We start from the raw sequence: 23,060 nt of genomic DNA, 5'->3' as shown, positions 1-23,060 counted from the left end.
AATTTCCCCACAGAATACAGATTCAATCTTTATCTGGACATCTTGTAGAATCCAGACTTCATGTAATCAACAGTATAGCCAGTCTTAAACGGGGGTACAGCAGACTTTAAAGGATACGTAACAATGGAGTGCAGGTGGTCAATGTTCTGCCGGTGGTAAAGAATAAAGAGCAGGCCAAACCCAAACACAGCCATGATGTGAGCCGTCAGAGACAGCAGGAACAGGAAGAAGTAGCGGTAGTTTCTCCTGCCGATGCAGTTGTTCACCCATGGACAATGATGGTCAAATTCCTACAAAGTCACAGTTAAAACAGGATTCCTTCAATTCCTCTGTTGTTTTTATTATAGCTACATGCTACACGTGTGGATTTCAAACCTGCATATCACTGCAGTGTTTAGTAAAATAACATGTGGCTTTCATTTAAGCAGGCTGTAGCTTTAACGCAGTAGCAAATTTGGGTAGAGTCAGTTTAACACAGTTTGATTCGTATATATATATATATATATATATATAAAGGGTGTAACATCAACTGGCCAGTGTGAATGTGTGTGAGTCAATGACAGTGAGCTAGCGGAAGTAGCGGGGGGATACATTACACTGACGGACTTCAACTGCTACATGCTAAGCTAACAGATGCTAGCTCACTGAATAAACTCTACTGTGAATAAGCTTTGGTGTCTAAGAGATAAAGAAATAAGCTCTCATTTGGACCAGGAAACGGTGCTGTACCGCCTGGTTGGCCAGAGTGTATGAAAGCATGTGTGTGTGTGTGTGTGTGTGAAGCGGACGAATGACTGAGATATCACAAGTAAATGAGTTCCCTGCTAAGCAACCATGGGAAACAGGGAGGAAAAGTATATTAGCGAGCTTTCCCCACAACGATGCTTTAACAATTTAAAACAACAGTTTGATGGAGCGTGTTTGGGTTCCAAAATAATTGTCAAGTCACCGGAAAATGGTGAGAAACTATTTTTAAAAGAAACAAAGTGGTTCCACTCTCTAAAGCTGTGCACACTTATTTTTAAACAGGATCCTAAGTTGAAACAAGATAAGATTGAATACAGCATTGCTGACACAATACGTGGTGAAGCAGAAATGTTTTTTCAAATTTGGTATTTAGAGTTTCATTTAACTTTCATGTGGCCAATGTCTGTCTGTTCCGTCTGTCCGTTTAAGTAGAATGAATGATTGTTTCATGCTAATTAAAAATTAGGGTATATGGCATGATAAATTAAATTTTACATTGTTTCATGAGCTGAGACTAGTTTTTCAGGTCTGGGGAGCAGTTGCTAAGAGGTAAACAGGGTCCTGGCCAGCCCATGGACCACCTGCTTAAAGGGTAAAAACATTTTAAACTGATGCCCAGCAATAATTATTAAATGAGGACTTGTCTTTATGCCAACTCAGGGTTGTCACAATAACAATTAGAGATTACAAAAGCAGGTCTGATCCTCAGTATCATAATAACATTAGGTCAATTCTTTATGGTAAAACAAATGGAAGCACAATTTTTCCCCTCAAAACAGGATTTTGTTTAACAAAGGTTTAGGCTTTTTCCAGTCAGGTTCAGAACGATCAAATTAGACTCAAATTCAACCCAAATGAAACACATGCTTTAACAGAATTATTGGACAGGCTTATTGTAAATAACCATGTGCTTATTTGGGAAAGCAAATTAGAAAGTGTTGCAATCCTTTTGTTTGAAGTCTTGAATGAGGTTATTGACTTCCTGTTGTGAGCTGCATGCTTTTATTCTGAACTCACAGTTCCGGTGTAACGTAGTTGTTGTACGTAAGGTAACATGTATTCACAAGTACGGTATAAGTTTCATATGGAGCAACGGTGAACATTGTTTTGTGCTGGCAGCCCTCTGAAGAGGCAAAAGGTATGTTGATTTAAGCCCTTAACATTCTTTAGTAGTTGTTGAGATGTTTGTATAAAGTGAATATAGCAGGTAAAACAGAATGACGTAAACTTAGTTACACATATCTGTATGTGTTGCAGCTCTTACGGTGGTGATATGGTGATTATCAGAATGGAACAAGGTTTAAGGAAAGGAAAGGAATAAAATCTCATAAAACCATCAGTAAAGTCTCATCCTTGTTCGAGAGGGCATGCTACACTTATTATAGTTAAAATCGTATGGTGTTTATAAAATTGACAAAGACAAATTAAGGTTATAAGATATATGACCTTCATTTTAGAAGTTATCGATTTCATTAAGCCTTAAAAACTGAGGTGGAAGGGGGACCCAGATTTAGAAAGTGGCATTTAGGGTTGAGATTTAATACTTTGATTTACAATTTAATGAATACAATACGCTGACCCTTTTTGAATCCTGCACCGAAAAAGAGACTAATTGAGATATGAAAGACATTAAAATAGAGGCCAACTAAAACTAGCTACCCCACTCTTAAAAAATAAGGACTAATTGCATTAGGAAAATGCAGATCCAACTAAATAAGTGGAATAAAAACATCAGGAGTCAATTAAAGCTGCAAGCAGCATCAAAGGCCCTCGCAGCTCGGCCTGTGCAGCGACCGCAGGAGCCTGGCATCGCCGCCTACACACCACCGACATGACCGCCAGTCGATTCCACATGTCTCCTCTAGTTGTCACTGCGAGCGACATGTCATACGATCTTCGGTCATGCAGAGCTCTGGTTGGCGAGAAGCATTTAAAATTTGGGGGAAATCCGACCTTCCAGATGGAAGCGGCACTCAGTTGTTTATTAGTGGGCGGAGCTGAAATGATTTCATCAATTGAGTGTGGCAACATGTTCAGTATTGATTCACGATCATGTATACTACATTTCAAGTGGATCCGATTAAGTATGAGGGAGCTAGATCACTTGAAAGGTCCTAGGGGGCGCCGTTGGTCCAAATTCCAATGTAACCCTATAGAGTTGTTTGGAAGCTGACAAAGATCAACCGTAATCAGTTTGGAGTAAATCGGACCTTACCAATGGAAGCTGCACTCATTTGTTTGTTTGTGGGCGGGGCTAAAATGATATCATGTAACTGTGTCAACATGTCCATCATTAAGCCATGATCATGTATACTACATTTCAAGTGGATCCGATAATGTATGAGCGAGATAGAGCCCTTGAACTGTTCTAGGGGGCGCCGTTGATCCAAATTCCATTGTAATCTAATAAAGCTGTTTGGGTGCTGACAAAGATCAATCATATTCAGTTTGAAGTAAATTAGACAATGTATGTGTAAATCACAGCCACACGTATGTCTATGGCGTGATGTCAGATTTCGCCACGGCCACACCCTCCAGGCAAACCTGTCAGTACTGGAGACCAACTTAGACCATCATGTTGTCTCTCACTTGGGACAGTTTCATGTTGATTAGGTGAAGGGGATCCAATATGGACCACACTAAGAGAAACAATCCATTTCCTGTTCTCAGGGGGCGGGCTACGATGAGGTCAGCATTTGACCATTGAATATTGTTCAGGGCCTCATATGGATCAATCCCAGGTTTCATGTCTCTGTGACTTTCCTTGTAGGAACTATAACAGTTTAGTGTTTCATGGCGAGAAGACAAATTTCGTGGCTTGGCCACTCCCACATACTTTCATGTAGCAAGAAGCTTTTGATAACTTTTGATCCCCCATCCCTTCTGAGTCAAGTCATAAAATTTCAAGCTGATTGACTGAAATCTCTAGGAGGAGTTTGCTCAGATACGTGGGCTAGAAACAGCACAAATGGGGTCCAAATCGCAACTTCAATCCAAAATGGCCACCTTCCTGTGGGGTTTCGACCAATGCTGCGGCAACACCTTCCATCGAAAACTATCAGTGTTCCAAACGAAGTTAGATCAACTTATCTGTGCTGTGACACATTTTCAAATTGATTGGGTCAAGAGGGTCACAGAGGGACCTTTCCAAGTGAAAAAAGTGACTTCCTGTTCTTAGGGGGCGTGGCTTTGATGATGTCATCATTTGACCACATACGATTGTTGGTCACCTGAGAGGGATCAATCATACCAGGTTTGGTGTAATTCAGCCTATTTATGTGAAAGTTATAGCTGTTCGAATTCTGTGGTGAGAAGGCTAACTTTAAGGCCTGGTCCCGCCCCTTCAAAATGCTCAAAAACTTATAATTATATAACTTTTAATCCCCCATGCCTTAACTGCATATTGACCAAAAATTAAGCTGGTAGCGCAAAATCCCTAGGAGGAGTTCATTAAAGTTCGACGTGTATGAAAAGTAAAAACGCCCAAATATGACCCTTTGACCCAAAGTGGCCAACTTCCTGTTGGTTTTAGGGCATACACCAAAGATACTTTTTTTTCCAACTCTCTAGGACTTACCAGTTGGCCTATCTTACTTCAGGGGGCGTGGCCATTTTCAATTGCATTAAAAACCTTAAATTTCCCTAGGGGGACAATTTGTAGTGAAGTTTGGGGAGTTTTGAATATGTTTAGGCCCCCGAAAAGGCAATTCATTTGCCCTGAGAAAAATAATAATTAAATCTGCAAGCAGCCTTGAAGGCCCTCGCAACTCAGCGGAACTCTGCTTTCCATATGGAAGCTACAGTCATTTGTTTATTAGTGGGCGGGGCTAAAGTGATGTCATCAATTGACTGTGTCAACATGTCCATCATTGACTCATGATCATGTATAGTACATTTCAAGTGGATCAGGTGATGTATGAGGGAGATATAGCCCTTGAAGTGTCATAGGGTCGCTATTGATCCAAAACTGAATGTAATCCAATAGAGCTGTTTGGGGGCGGACAAAGATCAACCATATTCAGTTTGGAGTGAATCGGACCTTCCATATGGAAGCTACACTCATTGTTTATTAGTGGGCGGGGCTAAAGTGATGTCATCTATTGACTGTGTCAACATGTCCATCATTAAAACAAGATCATGTATACTACATTTCAAACGGATCCAATGATGTACTCGTCGTCTTCCGCTTTATCCGGGACCGGATCGCGGGGGCAACAGACTCAGACGTCCCTCTCCCCAGACACCTCCTCCAGCTCCTCCAGGGGGAGCTCAAGGCGTATCCAGGCCAGCCGAGAGACATAGTCCCTCCAGCGTGTCCTGGGCCGTCCCCTGGGTCTCCTCCTGGTGTGACATGTCTGGAACACCTCCCAAGGAAGGCGTCCAGGAGGCATCCGTTATATATGCCCGAGCCACCTCAACTGGCTCCTCTCGATGTGGAGGAGCAGCTGCTCTACTACGAGCCCCTCCCGGATGGCCGAGCTCCTCACCCTATCTCTAAGGGAATGCCCGGCCACCATACGGAGGAAGCTCATTTCAGCCGCTTGTATCTGGGATCTCGTTCTTTCGGTCATGACCCAAAGTTCAAGGCCATAGGTGAGGGTAGGAACGTAGACCGACCGGTAAATCAAGAGCTTCGCTTTTCGGCTCACGTCTCTCTTCACCACAACGGACCGTCAATCTCCCGCTCCATTCTTCCCCCACTCATGAAAAAGACCCCAAGATACTTAAAATTCCTCCACTTGAAGCAGGAACTCCCCTCCAACCTGAAGAGGACAAGCCACCCTTTTCCAGTCGAGAACCATGGCCTCGGACTTGGAGGAGCTGATCCTCATCCCAGCCGCTTCACACTCTGCTGCGAACCGCCCCAGAGCATGCTGTAGGTCTTGGCTAGAGGGGCCCAGCAGGACCACGTCATCTGCAAAAAGAAGAGACGTAATCCACTGGTCCCCAAACCAGACCCCAGTGGCCCATGGCTGCGCCTAGAAATCCTGTCCATGAAAGATATGAACACGACCGGTGACAAAGGGCAGCCCTGCCGGAGTCCAACATGTACCGGGAACAGGTCCGACTAATGCCGGCAATGCGAACCAAACTCTTGCTCCGCTTGTACAGAGACCCCTAGTAAAGAGCCCCCAATTCAATACTCCTGGAGCACCCCCCACACAGCATCACGAGGGACAAAGTCAAATGCTTTCTCCAGGTCCACAAAACACATGTGGACCTGTGTTGGGCAAACTCCCGTGAACCCTCGAGTACCCTGTAGAGTGTATAGAGCTGGTCCAGTGTTCCACGGACGATGATGTATGAGGGAGATATAGCCCTTGTAGTGTCCTAGCGGGCGCTGTTGATCCAAATTCCAATGTCATCAAATAGAAGTGTTTGGGGGCTGACAAAGATCAACCATATTTATTTTGGAGTGAATCAGACCATGCATGTGTAATTTAGAGCCAAAGGTATGGCCGTGGCGTGACGACAGAATTTGCCACGCCATCATAGCCACACCCTCCAGCTAAAGCAGTCAGTACTGGCGACTGTCTAAGACCATCATGTTATCTGTTACTTGGGACAGTTTCACATTGATTAGGTGAAGAACATCAAAAATTGACTCTCTAAAGGAAAACATGACACTTCCTGTTCTCAGGGGGCGGGGCTTTGATGATGTCAGCATCTGATCAGTGAATATTGTTCAGGGCCAGATGCAGAACAATCTCAGTAGGTTCCAGGTCTCTGCGACTTTCCTTGTAGGAGCTATATCAATTTCGTTTTATTTTGGCCTCGCCCAAACGTTTCATGTATCAAAAAGCTTTTGATAATTTTTGATCCCCAGAGCCTTAAGAGTATACTGTGTGATTTTCAAGTCTCTAAGTCAAAAGCTTCAGGAGGAGTTCGCTCAGATATGCGGGCTAGAAAGGGCAAAACTGGGGTCAAAATGGCAAGTTCAATCCAAGATGGCCGACTTTCTGTTGGGTTTGGATCAACGCTCCAAGAGATTTTTTTGTAGGTCCTGACAAGTTACATATGTGTACCAAATTTCAGATTCCTCGGTCAAAGCATGGCTTGGGGCTAATTTATTTTATTTTCTAGGGGGCGCTGTGGACTAAATAGGCCACGCCCACTTGTTATGTCATCAGATCTTTGTTGGGCACTGGACTAGGATCAATCGCATTGAATTTGGTGCAGATCAGATGATCTATGTGGAAATTAAAGCCAAACGTATAGCCATGGCGTGATGTCCAACTTCGCCGCGCCACCACGGCCACGCCCTTTTATGAAAAGTCACTGTGCTTCTTCGGTCATGCAGAGTTCTAGTCTGGCGAGAAGCATTCAAAATTTGGAGTAAATCGGACCTTCCCAATGGAATCTACACTCATTTGTTTCTTAGTGGACTGGGCTAAAGTGATGTCATCTATTGACTGTGTCAACATGTCCATCATTATCTCATGATCATGTATACTACATTTCAAGTGGATCCGATGATGTATGAGGGAGATATAGCCCTTGAAGTGTCCTAGGGGCACTGTTGATCCAAATTCCAATGTAATCCAATACAGTTGGGTTGTCAAAGATCAATCATATTGAGTTTGGAGTAAATCGGGCCATGCATATGAAATTTAGAGCCAAACGTATGGCCATGGCGTGACATCAGAGTTCGCCACGCCGCAAAGGTCACACCCTCCAGCCAAACCAGTCAGTACTAGACACAAACTTAGACCATCATGTTATCTGTCACTTGGGACAGTTTCATGTTGATTAGGTGAAGGGGATCAAACATGGACCACACTAAGAGAAACAATCCATTTCCTGTTCTCAGGGGGCGGGCTACGATGAGGTCAGCATTTGACCATTGAATATTGTTCAGGGCCTCATATGGATCAATCCCAGGTTTCATGTCTCTGTGACTTTCCTTGTAGGAACTATAACAGTTTAGTGTTTCATGGCGAGAAGACAAATTTCGTGGCTTGGCCACTCCCACATACTTTCATGTAGCAAGAAGCTTTTGATAACTTTTGATCCCCCATCCCTTCTGAGTCAAGTCATAAAATTTCAAGCTGATTGACTGAAATCTCTAGGAGGAGTTCGCTCAGATACGCGGGCTAGAAACAGCACAAATGGGGTCAAAATCGCAACTTCAATCCAAAATGGCCAACTTCCTGTGGGGTTTCGACCAATGCTCCAATAGACCTTTTTGTAGGTCCTGAGAAGATACATATGTGCACCAAATTTCAATATTAGTGAAAGCATGGCTTGGGGGTGATTTTCTTCAATTTTCTAGGGGGCGCTGTGGAAATATTAGGCCACCCCCACCAAATATCTCATCAGATCTCGTTTGGGGACCGGACTAGGATCAATCACATTGAATTTGGTGCAAATCAGATGATATATGAGGAAATTAGAGCCAAACATATGGCCATGGCTTGACGTCTCATTTCACCACGCCGCTGCGGCAACACCTTCCATCGAAAACTATCAGTGTTCCAAACGAAGTTAGATCAACTTATCTGTGCTCTGACACATTTTCAAATTGATTGGGTCAAGAGGGTCACAGAGGGACCTTTCCAAGTGAAAAAAGTGACTTCCTGTTCATAAATTAGTTAACTGTAAAAGGCTTAAATGTGAATTCATTTTTCAACTTTCACTACTTGATGGCACCAAAGGGTAACAGGATGCCACTGCTAGACAGAATACCCTTTTTTCTTTGCTAATGAGAATGATTCCTTTTATAACTAATCTATCTGCATTCAACATTCTAACTTGAAAGTTGTTAATATTTGTCTACTTTGCATGTGGTAATACTGGAATTAACAATGTACAATTATGATTATGTGTTGTGAAATGAAGAAGGGGGAAAAAAGAAAAAAAAGGAAAAATGCTGATTTCATTACCTGAGTTTGTGATTTTTTGTTCTTGTTAAATTGTTGTACTGGGACGGCTGTATTATCAAATTGTTTATTTTCAGGCTTTGCAGGTACTCAAGAGTTAATGATTTTTCTGGAAGGTTTAATGAAGAGTCGTCCCACTATATTGATGTGAGCGATAACCCTTGTGGAGATATATTATGTGTGTGCATCATTATTATTATGTTCATAACCAGTGTGGGAAATAAAATGTATAACGTGTTAGTATAAAGACATTTTGTATTGTGTGGTCTGCAGAAGTATTTCTCACAGAAGAGGCGAAGTGGAAAATTACTGAAAACTGCAAAAGTGTGTGAAAATTGGTGATAAGTGTTACTCCCTGCTTATATCAGTAGATACGGAGTGCAGGTGCTGGACAATGACTGTCTAAATATGGTAAGCCGGAAAAAGTGTGTATGTGACTACATGTGAGAAAAAACTATAAACAGGGCGCTGCCCATTTTAATGTGTGTTTTAATAAAAGCAATATGCCCAGTGAGAAGCTCTGAAGTCGTCTCGGTGTGTGGCCTGATCACATGAGAGCTTCCCTGGTCCAGGTACTTTGAATAACATACAGCTGTCTCCGTGTGATTTATTATAATGTGTGTGAATTCCTCCAGGTTACGGTGAATAAACGAACGCGCAGAAGGCCTCTTTAAAGAGGTACTTCAACACCCTAAACATATAAATTTCTCCTAGGTGAAGAAGGACTGAAAAGGTAGCTGGGTTCTGCCATAGGTTTATGATTGAATAATTTGATGGTTAAAGATTTGGCCCCCCAATCTTCTTTAAGAGAGGAGGCCGAAGCATGTGTTGTGTGTCTTAAGTGATTGTCTAAATTTCTGTCTAAATATTTGTGTTCAATGTTTGTCTGACTAACCATTAAACTTCAGAGAGAAAAATAGTGATAATAATCCTAGAATGGAAACAGATAAAAAAAATGGGAAAATTGGGGTAATGACTGGTTACGGTGATCAGATGTTTAATAACTAAATGATGAGATGATTGTCCAGAATATGAAAATGACTTTTATCTAGTATGGGGGTAGATGTAACGGGAAGGACCATAAAGGTCTAAATTAGGGGTAGATGTAATCACATTATTAACAAGCTTGAAAAGTTGTTTTTCGGAAAAACTAGACACCCTAATTGAAAATGACACGATTATTTTGTGCTGGGGATGATTTCAAAAATTATTATGTAAATTAACTGTTTGGACATATCTAACACTGACTATGGGTTAAAAGGACAATGAATTATCAATTGATTGGGCTAAAATAAATATGATTCTGGTTAAAGGTGAGAGGATGAATCTATTAGATTATCCATGCATAAAAGTTGACACTTTCACCAGGTGGATTGAGAGAACTGAAAGCAGAATCAGAGAGAAATTGGCTGAAAGTTTGTGCTGATGAGAACACGACATGGCTGGAGGTGTTGCCTTGGTGATGTTTTCTATGAGACCCACTAGACGCATGGGTTTAACACCACGGGAGCTGCTGACAGGAAGAACTGTGCACCAAGTCTGGATTCGCAGTGAGAGGAATTAATACGTTAAGCTTAACAATTGTACAGGAGGAGGCACTGAACAAAGAACAGAGGGGACAAACTCTGGAACAGATTGCACCTAGGGAGTGGATACACAGAAAGGTGTTCCACAAATCTTGGAAGGAGGATTTGAAGTTTTAAAGTGGTAAGTTCCACTGCATACAGTGTGAAGGTTAAGTTAGATGAGGGAAAAACCAAGGGAGAACCATCCTCTAAAAGAAACCTCAGAGAAATCAGAAAGCACATGAGGGAGTACATGGGAATAGGTTGTTGGAGATCTTTGGACTTAGGGGCATGATTACTTCAGAAGAGGGAACGTGATAAAAGAAGTGGATAATAAAAAAATTTAGCTGTTGAGTTTAAACTTGAGTAAGGTCTCTGCTTTTGAACCTGGTGGTACAAAAATCGGGGAGGGAGGAAGGATTTCTGAAGTGTGACTAACCAACAAACAAATGTGTATTTCTGTACGTCAGCACATACTCGAGGAACAATTTGCATGAGGGGTTGAAAGATTGCTTAACTATAGGTCAATTTGAACAACTTCATAAAAGAAAATTATAAATTCCTGTTTGCTTTTGAGTTCCTTTTTCATCGATACTGTTGTTTGCAACTTAGATTGTAAATTAGCTTGATATAAGCGGATCCCTCATGAAGGCCCTAAGAGGATTTAAATCACTATCCATTAAATTAAAATCCAATTACAAATATGTTTGAGGGGTGGGGAAACCTATTGTTGAGTAAATTCGCTTCAATGATTATTGTGACTGTAGTGATCGCAGTCTGCTGTTGTGCACCATGTATTCGAGCCCTCATCCTTAGGTGCATATATACATCTGGCGGCTCCCTGGATGCAGGAGGATTGGGAGTCCCAAAAGCCTATCAAATGTCAATGGTAAAGTATCGACTCCATTATTGCATGAATATGAGGAGGAGGAGGGAGCTGTGTTCTGGCTTACAGGGGTAGCAGGTGTGATGGAGAATGACCCATGATCGAAGATGAGGACTGCAGTCTGGGCTGATATCCTTTACAAGGATTTCTGTGCCTTAATGACAAATGAGTAAAAGTGACAGAAGACTTGATTGAATGTATGAATGCTTTGTTTAACTTCATTACTGATTACTGTAAAATGTGTGAATTGAGTGAAATTCTTGAATGAAAGAATGAATTAAAGCTTGCAGTATAAATTACCCGATCAGATTGCAACTAGAATTTGGACCTAAATTTTGATCAGACTCTTTAAAAAAAGATTACGAAATCTGCAGTATTGGAGAACACTAAAATAATATGCTGATTAAACAAATTGAAGTAACAAATAGAGGATATATGATTAAACTAATTGGCTTATTAACTATAACCAGTTAACCTCAAACTAGATTGGTTTATGGTTAAGACAAAATGGGACCTCTGGGTTGATGAAATTGGCTACTTTGATTAAATGACGGGGGATGAAATGAACTAATGGGGTCACTGGTAATAATAATAGATCCGGTGTTTTACAGAAACGGGTGGTTCAGTATTAAGGCCAGAATTTTCGACTGGGATAATGATGTTTTCAAACCGGGAGGGGACAGTGCTTATGAGTAGCAGTACAAAAGTGGTTTTTCATGTTTAGAAGATGAGCTAATCTGACCTAAAATCACAATATATATGGGTTGCAGATTGAACCGAGCTGCACAAAACAACATCGATGAGGATTGTGTTCAATTATGTTAAAATTAATAGATAATAACAATTCGAAGTCCAAATGAATGGAATGTGTAATGTCACATGTAACGTGTTATAACTTCAATTTAATTCAATTCAAAAATACTTTATTAATCCCAAAGGGAAATTAAATGTTGTTGTAGCTCATTATGTAGGTTTCTTCAAAGAGCCGTTGTAGATGCTGATGGCTGTGGGCAGGAAGGATCTCCTGTAGCGCTCCGTCTTACAGCAGATCTGAAGAAGCCTCTGACTGAAGACACTCTGTTGTTGTAGGACAGTCTCATGAAGAGGATGCTCAGGGTTCTCCATAATGTTCTTCATTTTATGAAGAATCCTTATTTGCACAATGATCTCCAGAGGTTCCAGAGTCCCCAGAACAGAGCCAGCTTTCTGTATCAGCTTGTTGAACAAAATGGGGATGTTTACCTAGAGCGTATCCCTTCCATACCACACTGTCATTTTTTCAGGCCGAGCCAAACCTGCCAGCTTGACTCCACTCCCATGCTGGAGCTCTCACACAAACAACACACAACTTAGGTTGTATGTCTGTTTTTCTGTGTATAAGAGTGGATGGGATGAGAAGCAAAATAAAAAAGAAAAATAAACTGGAAATTATTAAGATTGTAGTTCGTGAAGGTGACCTCACACATGATATTAGGGTGGCTTTATGAACGGGGTCTTTACCTGGGATCTCTCAAAGCCGGGAGGTGTTTAGATAGGCCAAATAAGAGGGAATTGATTTTCATTATTTCTTTGTTGACCTCCTTCAACAGGAACCAATGTTAGACAAAATTCTAAGCTGTGCTTCAGGCTGTTGTACTTTCATTCCTTTCTTCAAATTATGCACATATAGCTTTGATGGAGTTAGATTTATCTCCACTAGGCATGTCACCTGTTGCTTAGACACCACCAGGAGTCTACCGGAGAAATGGCATTCTGCCATTGGGGGGAGGTGGAACCACATGACTGCTGGAAGGGGATTTCCTGGTCATATACAGGTCCTTCTCAAAATATTAGCATATTGTGATAAAGTTCATTATTTTCCATAATGTCATGATGAAAATTTAACATTCATATATTTTAGATTCATTGCACACTAACTGAAATATTTCAGGTCTGTTATTGTCTTAATGCGGATGATTTTGGCATACAGCTCATGAAAACCCAAAATTCCTATCTCACAAAATTAGCATATTTCATCCGACCAATAAAAGAAAAGTGTTTTTAATACAAAAAACGTCAACCTTCAAATAATCATGTACAGTTATGCACTCAATACTTGGTCGGGAATCCTTTTGCAGAAATGACTGCTTCAATGCGGCGTGGCATGGAGGCAATCAGCCTGTGGCACTGCTGAGGTCTTATGGAGGCCCAGGATGCTTCGATAACGGCCTTTAGCTCATCCAGAGTGTTGGGTCTTGAGTCTCTCAACGTTCTCTTCACAATATCCCACAGATTCTCTATGGGGTTCAGGTCAGGAGAGTTGGCAGGCCAATTGAGCACAGTGATACCATGGTCAGTAAACCATTTACCAGTGGTTTTGGCACTGTGAGCAGGTGCCAGGTCGTGCTGAAAAATGAAATCTTCATCTCCATAAAGCTTTTCAGCAGATGGAAGCATAAAGTGCTCCAAAATCTCCTGATAGCTAGCTGCATTGACCCTGCCCTTGATAAAACACAGTGGACCAACACCAGCAGCTGACACGGCACCCCAAAGCATCACTGACTGTGGGTACTTGACACTGGACTTCTGGCATTTTGGCAGTTCCTTCTCCCCAGTCTTCCTCCAGACTCTGGCACCTTGATTTCCGAATGACATGCAGAATTTGCTTTCATCCAAAAAAAGTACTTTGGACCACTGAGCAACAGTCCAGTGCTGCTTCTCTGTAGCCCAGGTCAGGCGCTTCTGCCGCTGTTTCTGGTTCAAAAGTGGCTTGACCTGGGGAATGCGGCACCTGTAGCCCATTTCCTGCACACGCCTGAGCACAGTGGCTTTGGATGTTTCTACTCCAGACTCAGTCCACTGCTTCCGCAGGTCCCCCAAGGTCCGGAATCGGTCCTTCTCCACAATCTTCCTCAGGGTCCGGTCACCTCTTCTCGTTGTGCAGCGTTTTACCAGACATAAAACCCATGTGTGCCCTTCTTTTGGGGCTCTTTCGTCACTTCAATCAGCGAGCGGGTTAAGGACGGGGGCCATCAACGCTGATCTCTGTAACCATTCCTCTGCCTTATTTAGAAAAAAAGTGTTGAGAGTCATTCCTTTTAAGAGAAAGTGATTATAAGCAGAGATGAAGCAGACCTCAGACGCAGGTTATTATTATTCAGTTTCATTATTTACAGTGTGTTATACCTGAACTAGATTTCAGCAGGTTAGCAGTCATGTTAGCATTGGCAGAACCCTTATTTCTAAATCTCCCTCCTACAAGAAGTGAAGAACTTTGGTGAGTGAATTAACTTTACCGACTTGTGTTTATTTCTTTGATTTACTCTAAAGGCTCCCACAGAGTCAGGCATACTATGTGTGTACTGTGAGCGATGTGGACTGCGCGCTCGCCATCAGTGGACATTTGAGATTTCGTAGTCAGACGTACCAATGTCCTAGATTTCTTGTGACAAATTCCTACATTTTCCACACTCTGTCATGGCACCCTCTGATGAGGAGGAAGAGTAATTTGCCTTGCAGCTTTGGAAAAACAAAAGAAAAGAAGGTGGCATACAAGGCTATTAAATTAGACTAGGAACAAAGATGGAGAATACATACAATTCATGCTTTTCCTTCATGGACTCCTTCTTGGACTCCTGCTTTTCTTGCACTGCCATACTTGCACAATGATCACCTGCACTGTTGTATTGCTCTTGCATCTTATACTGCTCTATACTTACTCTCACTCACTTAAAACTGTGCACATATATTTATATTATATTGTAGATATGTTTATACTGTTTAATTTGTATTGTATTGCACTGACTACGCCAAAACAAATTCCTTGTATGTCCAAAAACGTACTTGGCAATAAAGCTTTTCTGATTCTGATTCTGATGGTGAGGGACATGAAGAAGATGGACCTATGGAAACTCTCACTGGGATAAAACGCGGTGTTATCAATGAACACTGACAGGGAATAGTGGTGCATCCTGAATGTCAATAAATGTGTTATTTTACTGTACCGTAAAGCTACTGATGTTGTAAGCACATATCCTGCTTGGGAAAAGACTAGTTCTTTACACATTTTACACTGCTGGACTAAAATGTTCCTGGTATGTTCCAGTAGATAGCCTGAGATTTTGTTCAAATAAAGGATCAGAACAGGTTGACATTGTTGTCTCTAACCAAGCAGCAAAGGAAGGATGAATATTACACAATTATCTTTCTGGCCTGGGTTTTGTTAAGCTCAGAGACAAAGGAGACTGGAGTCGCAGACAGAGGATACTGGAGTCACACACAGGGGAGCTTGGAATCACAGACAGATGAGACTGCTCATGTCTCCTCAGTCTGAGAACGGAGTCTCTCGATGAGGATGATGTCGACTTCAGAATCACAATCACCTTTATTGGCCAGGATTCTGTGCACACATTATTTGGTGTAGACAAGGGGGCATGATGCCTACAATGAATACAGCTTGTGTGTGGTGTGTGTGTGAGTGTCTTTGCACGCACCTCCACGCAGTTGTCACAGACCGAGCAGTGGGAGCAACGCGGTGGTCTGTAGAAACGACAGGTTGAACACCATTTCATCCTGACCTGGATCCCCCTGATCTCCACAGTCTTGTAGAGTGGAGCACGGAAATCATCCTCTTTGTCCTCATCTTCCTCTGCTGCATGGACAACCACATTTAGTCATACATGTGTCTGCTGCCTGGCTGCTGTGGCTTCTACTGTAAGTCTTGGTTATAGTCAATCTGAATAAAAAGTCAGTTTAAATTTGAAAATGAAACCAATGAGTAAAGTTGATTGGCTTCTACCTGGTGACAAATCTCTAACATTTATCCTTTTATAAACTCACCCCTTGGGAAGATGCCAGGGTCCATGAATGTGGCCATACAGAAGTTAGCCAACACAAACAGGAAGATAACACCATTGTAGATGGGTACAGTGACAGAGAAACGCTCTGAAAGCCACGGACACCTGAAACACCAACAGCACCTTGTCAGACAATTGTCAAGTCACAGTACTAACACACAGTTGGAAACAGTTTGAAAGACAATGAGCTGTGAGGTAGGCTATTAAGTCCAAGTACTTACCCCAATATTGCAGAACTATAAGACTAGATTCTAATTAAGCATGGGCCTGTGACTGGTATTAAGTCATGCCAAGGTTTTAAAAAGGTACAGTACGATATGTTCCGTAGGTATGTTCCTGCCAGTCATATGCGGTCAGGCTAGGCTCTGCCTGCCTGAGGTTATTCGCAAAAAGTAATATCAACTTATTTTTACTTATATTATTTCAAACACCTCACAAAAGTCTATTTAAGACAGCATAGACACCCTAGAGTTGAATATAACTTCATAGAAATAACATGCTTTAATAACACTTATGTGCTTTATATACTAATAACAATGGCTATGGTGAAATGGCTGCAGGTTGATTTGTATATTGGTTTAAACAACTGGTCATTATATCTAATATCACTAGGATAAATGACAATATAGATGCAGGTGTTTTGCATGTTATGTAGAGTACTGCAGACTAATTCTATTGAATGTACAATAAGTCTCATCCATCCCTCTTTCTGCGTTTCCCATTTTTTCTAAGACAGTCAGTAGAGAGTGGTAGTTAAGTTAAAGAACCTCAACAAAAATAAATCCATATAGGTGAGGGCCATTTGGTAATGAAAAAAGTAAATAATTTTGCAATATTGCTGGAATATTGTAAAAATTGGAAATATCCTGCCCAGGAGTGAGGCTGAAAAACTAGTCCATGCATTTGTTACTTCAAGGATGGACAATTGTAATTCTTTACCATTAGGATGTCCACAAAATGCAGTTAGACGATCCAAAATGCTGCAGCAAGAGAGATCATATTTTTCCTATTTTAGCTTCCCTTCAGTGGCTCCCTATTAAATCCAGAATAGAATTCTCCTTCTCACATATAAAGCCCTTAATGATCTAACTCCATCATCCATCAGAGATCTGATTGTTCCATATGTTCCTAACAGGGCACTTCGTTCTCAGACTGCAGGTTTACTGGTGGTTCCTAGAGTCTCTAGAAGTAGAATGGGAGGCAGATCCTTTAGTTATCAGGCTTCTTCTCCTGTTGAACCAGCTCCCAGTTTTAGTCCGTGAGGCAGACACCCTGTCTACTTTTAAAGCTAGGCTTAAAACTTTCCTTTTTGATAAAGTTTATAGTTAGAGTGGCTTAGGTTACCCTGAGCTATCTCTGTAGTTATGCTGCTATAGGCTTAGACTGCTGGAGGACATAATGACCACTTTCACACTCTGCCACATTCTCCTCTTACTCCCCAATTTGCTGTTATTTCAGCTTTTAACTTTATGTTCTCTCTATTTTTTTCTCTTTCTAGAAGCTACATCTGGCCTGGCTCTGTGTTTAGCTGTGACACCTTCGTGGAGGGGGGGCATCGGCTGAGCTGCTGCCGACAACTTAATTTTCTCCTTCTACAGATGATACACTTGGCCCAGTCTTTCAATGTTTATGTTAGACATAGGTACTGGCTGAGCTTTTACTGTCACTAAGTGTATGTACTCTCTTTCATATTCTAGACTCAGAAAAACTTGCTTCGTTTTTCTGCAAAACTATCGTTCTCTCATAGATGAAGTCACTGAAGGAGCTACTACTGCATTCAACGTTTTACTTTTCTTTGACACAGAAAGTACTCTTGGATCCGTGATTCATTGTTCTTTTGTGTGTATGCTGTGTTCGATCAAACCCCCGATCGACAGTTGCAGATGGCCGCTCACACTGAACCTGGTTGCTGGAGGTTTCTTCCCGTTAAAAGGGACATTTGCTTTCCACTGTCGCTACATGCATGCTTGGTATGAGGGATTGGTGCAAAATCAACAACACAATGCAAGCGACTGTCCACTGTTGCCACATGCTCACAAGGAGGAGTGAATGCTGCAAGTCACTGACTCGATGCAATCTGCTGGATTGCTTCGTTAATCAATTTGAATAATAAACTGAATCTGATTGCATTGTATGACAATCAATTGGATGTATGTACTTGTTAAAGAAACTTTTTGTGCCTTGCCTTGTTTTTATACTTAATACTCTGCATGATCTAACAAAAGTATTCAAACCCCTTCTGTGTTGTTATGTTACATAATGTATTTGATCCATGGAAAGGGTTAGGACAGATGGTTCTGTTTAGTCTTACAGCCTTATGCAGAGCACCTTTATGAGTATGCCACACTGTGTAAAGTTCAATTTCCATTGTCAACATGTCTAGGAGAGAATTACAACAGGTTTCCCCTTGTCTCCCTCCCCAGTGAGTCTGGGTCCCATGAGAATCACATTGAAAGCTGTTGAAGCTGTTATAAGGAGAACATTTGCTTTAGCTAGTCAGAATGTTTGGTAGCACTCCTGAGCACATGTCCAATGCTGTAAAAAAATCCTTCTTTCTTGCAAGATATTGATAAAGCTGATTCTGAGTGACGATCATCAGTATCTGTCTTAGAAAAAAAAAAATATTTTCTACAACATACCCGACTTGGAATCTGTATAACTTAATTGTATTGACTTTGTACAGTGCTTGAGATGACGTGTTGTGAATTGGCGATATGTAAATAAACTGATCAGTCCAAGATTTGCCCATTTTCATGAAAGTATTGCCAATTAATCTTAAATGCAATTCATAGATACTGAAACAGCCACATTTTTGGTGAGCAGTGTTTAACTGATGATGGGCTCCTTCCTGTTTATAAAACAGGTACAGGTAGATCCAGAGAACACTTGTCACCAGTATGTACACCAATATATAGAAAAATATCAGAACCGCCAGTTAAAGGGTTAGGACCTATTCCCTCCTGCTTTAAACAGTCCACCATCATCCCAGTCCCCAAGTTAATGCACCACCACAGGAATAAATGACTACAGGCCCGTTGGTCTGACATCTGTGGTCATGAAATCCTTTGAGTGACTGGAGTTAAAGCATTTGAAGGACATCACAGTACCCCTGCTGGACCCCCTGCAGTATGCTTAGCAGGCGAACAGGTCACCAGATGATGCAGTCAACTTGGGACTCCAGTTCATCCTGCACCACCTCGACTATCCAGGAAAGTACACCAGGATCCTTTTTTTAGACTTCAACTCGGCCTTCAACACCATCAACCTAGACATTCTCCAACAGCTCAACCAGCTCAGCGCCGGCCTCCACCTTTCAGTGGTTTACCAGCTTCCTGACTGGTCAGCAGCAGCAAGTGAGGCTGTGGAGCATCTTCTCCCGCTCCATAAGTATCAGCACCGGAACCCCACAGGGTTATGTTCTTGGTCCACTCATCTTCTCCTTGTACACAAATTACTGCACCTCAAAGGACCTGTCTGTCAAGTTTGGAGGTGGTCTGATCTAGGACAGTGACAAGTCTGCATAAAGACAAGAAGTGAATCGGCTGGTCCACTGGTGCAGTCAGAACCACCTGGAGCTTAACTCACTCAAGACAGTTGAGATTAGGGCTAAACAATTAATTGTCGATAATTAAAATAATCATCAACTAATTTAGTAATGGAATAATCATTAACTGGAGTATATACACTCTAAAACATGTCATTTGCAGAAAGAACAACCCACTCAGAGCAGTAATTAGGCAAAAATATATACTCGTACTTGTACTCGTCGTCTTCCGCTTTATCCGGGACTGGGTCGCGGGGGCAGCAGACTCAACAGAGACGCCCAGACGTCCCTCTCTCCAGACACCTCCTCCAGTTCCTCCAGGGGGAGCCCAAGGCGTTCCCAGGCCAGCCAAGAGACATAGTCCCTCCAGCGTGTCCTGGGCCGTCCCCTGGGCCTCCTCCCGGTGGGACGTGCCTGGAACACCTCCCAAGGAAGGCGTCCAGGAAGCATCCGGTATAGATGCCTGAGCCACCTTAACTGGCTCCTCTCGATGTGGAGGAGCAGCGGCTCTACTCCGAGCCCCTCCTGGATGGCCGAGCTCCTCACCCTATCTCTAAGGGAGTGCCCGGCCACCCTACGGAGGAAGCTCATTTCAGCCGCTTGTATCCGGGATCTCGTTCTTTCGGTCATGACCCAACGTTCATGGCCATAAGTGAGGGTAGGAACGTAGACCGACCAGTAAATTGAGAGCTTTGCTTTTCGGCTCAGCTCTCTCTTCACCACATTACTGCAATTACTGTGGCAGCCGCACCGATCCGTCTGTCGATCTCCCGCTCCATTCTTCCCTCACTCGTGAACAAGACCCCGAGATACTTAAACTCCTCCACTTGAGGCAGGAACTCCCCTCCAACCTGAAGAGGACAAGCCACTCTTTTCCGGTCGAGTACCATGGCCTCGGACTTGGAGGAGCTGATCCTCATCCCAGCCGCTTCACACGTGGCTGCGAACCGCCACAGCGCATGCTGTAGGTCTTGGCTAGAGGGGGCCAGCAGGACCACGTCATCTGCAAAAAGAAGAGACGAAATCCACTGGTCCCCAAACCCGACCCCCTCCGGCCCTTGGCTGCGTCTAGAAATCCTGTCCATAAAAGTTATGAACAGGACCGGTGACAAAGGGCAGCCCTGCCGGAGTCCAACATGCACTGGGAACAAGTCCGACTTAGTGCCGGCAATGCGGACCAAACTCCTGCTCCGCTCGTACAGGGACCGGATGGCCCCTAGTAAAGGGCCCCCGATTCCATACTCCTGGAGCACCCCCCACAGGGCATCACAAGGGACACAGTCGAATGCCTTCTCCAGGTCCATAAAACACATGTGAACCAGTTGGGCAAACTCCCATGAACCCTCGAGCACCCTGTAGAGGGTGTAGAGCTGGTCCAGTTTTCCACACTGCTCCTCCTGAAGCCGAGGTTCGACTATCGGTCGGACTCTCCTCTCCAATACCCTGGCGTAGGCCTTACCAGGGAGGCTGAGGAGTGTGATCCCCCTGTAGTTGGAACACACCCTCCGGTCCCCCTTCTTATGAAGGGGGACCACCACCCCAGTCTGCCAGTCCAGAGGCACTGTCCCCGACCGCCACGCAATGTTGAAGAGACGTGTCAACCATGACAGCCCTACAACATCCAGAGACTTGAGGTACTCAGGGCAGATCTCATCCATCCCCGAAACCTTGCCACCGCGGAGCTTTTTAACCACCTCGGTGACTTCAACCTGGGTGATGAAAGAGTCCAACCCCGAGTCCCCAGCCTTTGTTTCCACCACGGAATGCGTGATGGCAGGATTGAGGAGATCCTCAAAGTACTCCTTCCACCGCCCGATAATGTCCTCAGTCGAGGTCAGCAGTCTCCCGCCCCCACTATAAACAGTGTTGGCGAAGCACTGCGCCCCCTCCCGAGGCGACGGACGGTTTGCCAGAATCGCTTCGAGGCCAACCGGTAGTGCTTCTCCATGGCCTCACCGAACTCCTCCCAGGCCCATGTTTTTGCCTCTGCCACAGCCCGGGCCGCAGCACGCTTGGCCTCACGGTACCCGTCAGACGCCTCAGGAGTCCCACAAGCCAACCACAGCCGATAGGACTCCTTCTTCAGCTTAACAGCATCCCTTACTGCCGGTGTCCACCACCGGGTTCTGGGATTGCCGCCGCAACAGGCACCGCAGACCTTACAGCCACAGCTACGGGCAGCAGCATCGACAATAGATGCGGAGAACATGGTCCACTCGGACTCTATGTCTCCAACATCCCCCGGGATCTGGTCGAAGCTCTCCCGGAGGTGGGAGTTGAATACATCCCTGGCCGAGGGCTCCGCCAGACGTTCCCAGCAGACCCTCACTATGCGCTTGGGCCTGCCATGTCTGACTGGCTTTCTCCTCCTCCAGCGGATCCAACTCACCACCAGGTGATGATCAGTGGACAGCTCAGCCCCTCTCTTCACCCGAGTGTCCAAAACATGCGGCCGAAGATCTGATGATACGACAACAAAGTCGATCATCGACCTCCTGCCTAGGGTGTCCTGGTGCCAAGTCCACTGATGGACACCCTTATGTTTGAACATGGTGTTCGTTATGGACAATCCGTGACTAGCACAGAAGTCCAATAACAAAACACCACTCGGATTCAGATCGGGGAGGCCATTCCTCCCGATCACGCCTCTCCAGGTGTCACTGTCGTTCTCCACGTGGGCGTTGAAGTCCCCCAGCAGAATAATGGAGTCCCCGGGAGGGGCACTATCCAGCACCCCCGACAGGGACGCCAAGAAGGCCGGGTACTCTGCACTGCCACTCGGCAGTACCCCACCTCTCGCCCACAGACTGCTGGAGATAGGCACCAGCTCCCCCGTGACCCACTATGGAATAAGCGGCAGAAAATGACTGACTGAAAAAATATATATACATTTTTTATTTAAGATGAAAAACCTTATTGTCCGTATATATGCTATATCCATAACTCTTCAAGTGGCATACTTTTAGCTTCACCTGGATCAAATTCTGTAAAAATCTCCTATTAAGTACCTTTAGCTATGCGATTATTAATCAAAAAAATAGTCGACAAATTAATCTTTTCGATTAACCCTTACTCAAACTATGCCTTGGTTGTTAGTTTGGTCTGGTGCAGAATAACTTTCCAAAACATGTCATGTCATGTCATCTAATCTATCTAGGTTTAGTGAACCACCCCTCCTGTTAGACAAGGGTGATTACCACTGCTCACAATCAACAGTCCCTTTCAATTCATCCACCAATATTACGGCGATTCACCTCTTGAGCAAGATAATTGCGATACATACTATTGCTGAACACTGGAAGGACGATATGACTTTTGATTAATCCATTTTCCTAACTTTTCATTCTTTTCCTTCGTCACATTGTCCGCAACCACATCTTTGTGCATTTTGAGCAACTCACCCACTTAAATTACACATCCAGTTGAGGCATCAAAGGCAGTGAAAGTCTCAACAGGCCAAATATATAAATGGCATGCAGAATATACATGCATGGCATGTGAAATACAATAATCTACCAAACTTTGCTTCCAAGCAATCCTTTATGATTGTGATATTCCATACAATATCGTTGTGATAATTCTGATTCAGTATATTGCAAAGCT

General features: G+C 43.4%; 1 protein-coding gene across 5 annotated transcripts in view; it reads right to left on the bottom strand.

Moving 5' to 3' along the window:
• The window catches only part of zdhhc5a (zinc finger DHHC-type palmitoyltransferase 5a), a 69,074-nt gene that overhangs the window by 20,277 nt on the left and 25,737 nt on the right, over positions 1-23,060 (bottom strand). For all 5 annotated transcript variants that reach the window (XM_047365394.1, XM_047365396.1, XM_047365395.1 and 2 more), the window contains 3 exons: positions 15,897-16,018; positions 15,551-15,708; positions 118-290 (listed from right to left, as the gene is read on the bottom strand). In XM_047365394.1, the coding sequence (XP_047221350.1) occupies positions 118-290; positions 15,551-15,708; positions 15,897-16,018 (453 nt within the window). The remainder of the gene's footprint in view (positions 1-117; positions 291-15,550; positions 15,709-15,896; positions 16,019-23,060) is intronic.

This window comes from Girardinichthys multiradiatus, chromosome 5 (genome assembly GCF_021462225.1).
Source record: "Girardinichthys multiradiatus isolate DD_20200921_A chromosome 5, DD_fGirMul_XY1, whole genome shotgun sequence".
Classification (NCBI taxonomy): Eukaryota; Metazoa; Chordata; class Actinopteri; order Cyprinodontiformes; family Goodeidae; genus Girardinichthys; species Girardinichthys multiradiatus.
Note: the sequence above shows the minus strand (reverse complement) of the source record. Positions and strands in the feature narration are given on the sequence as shown.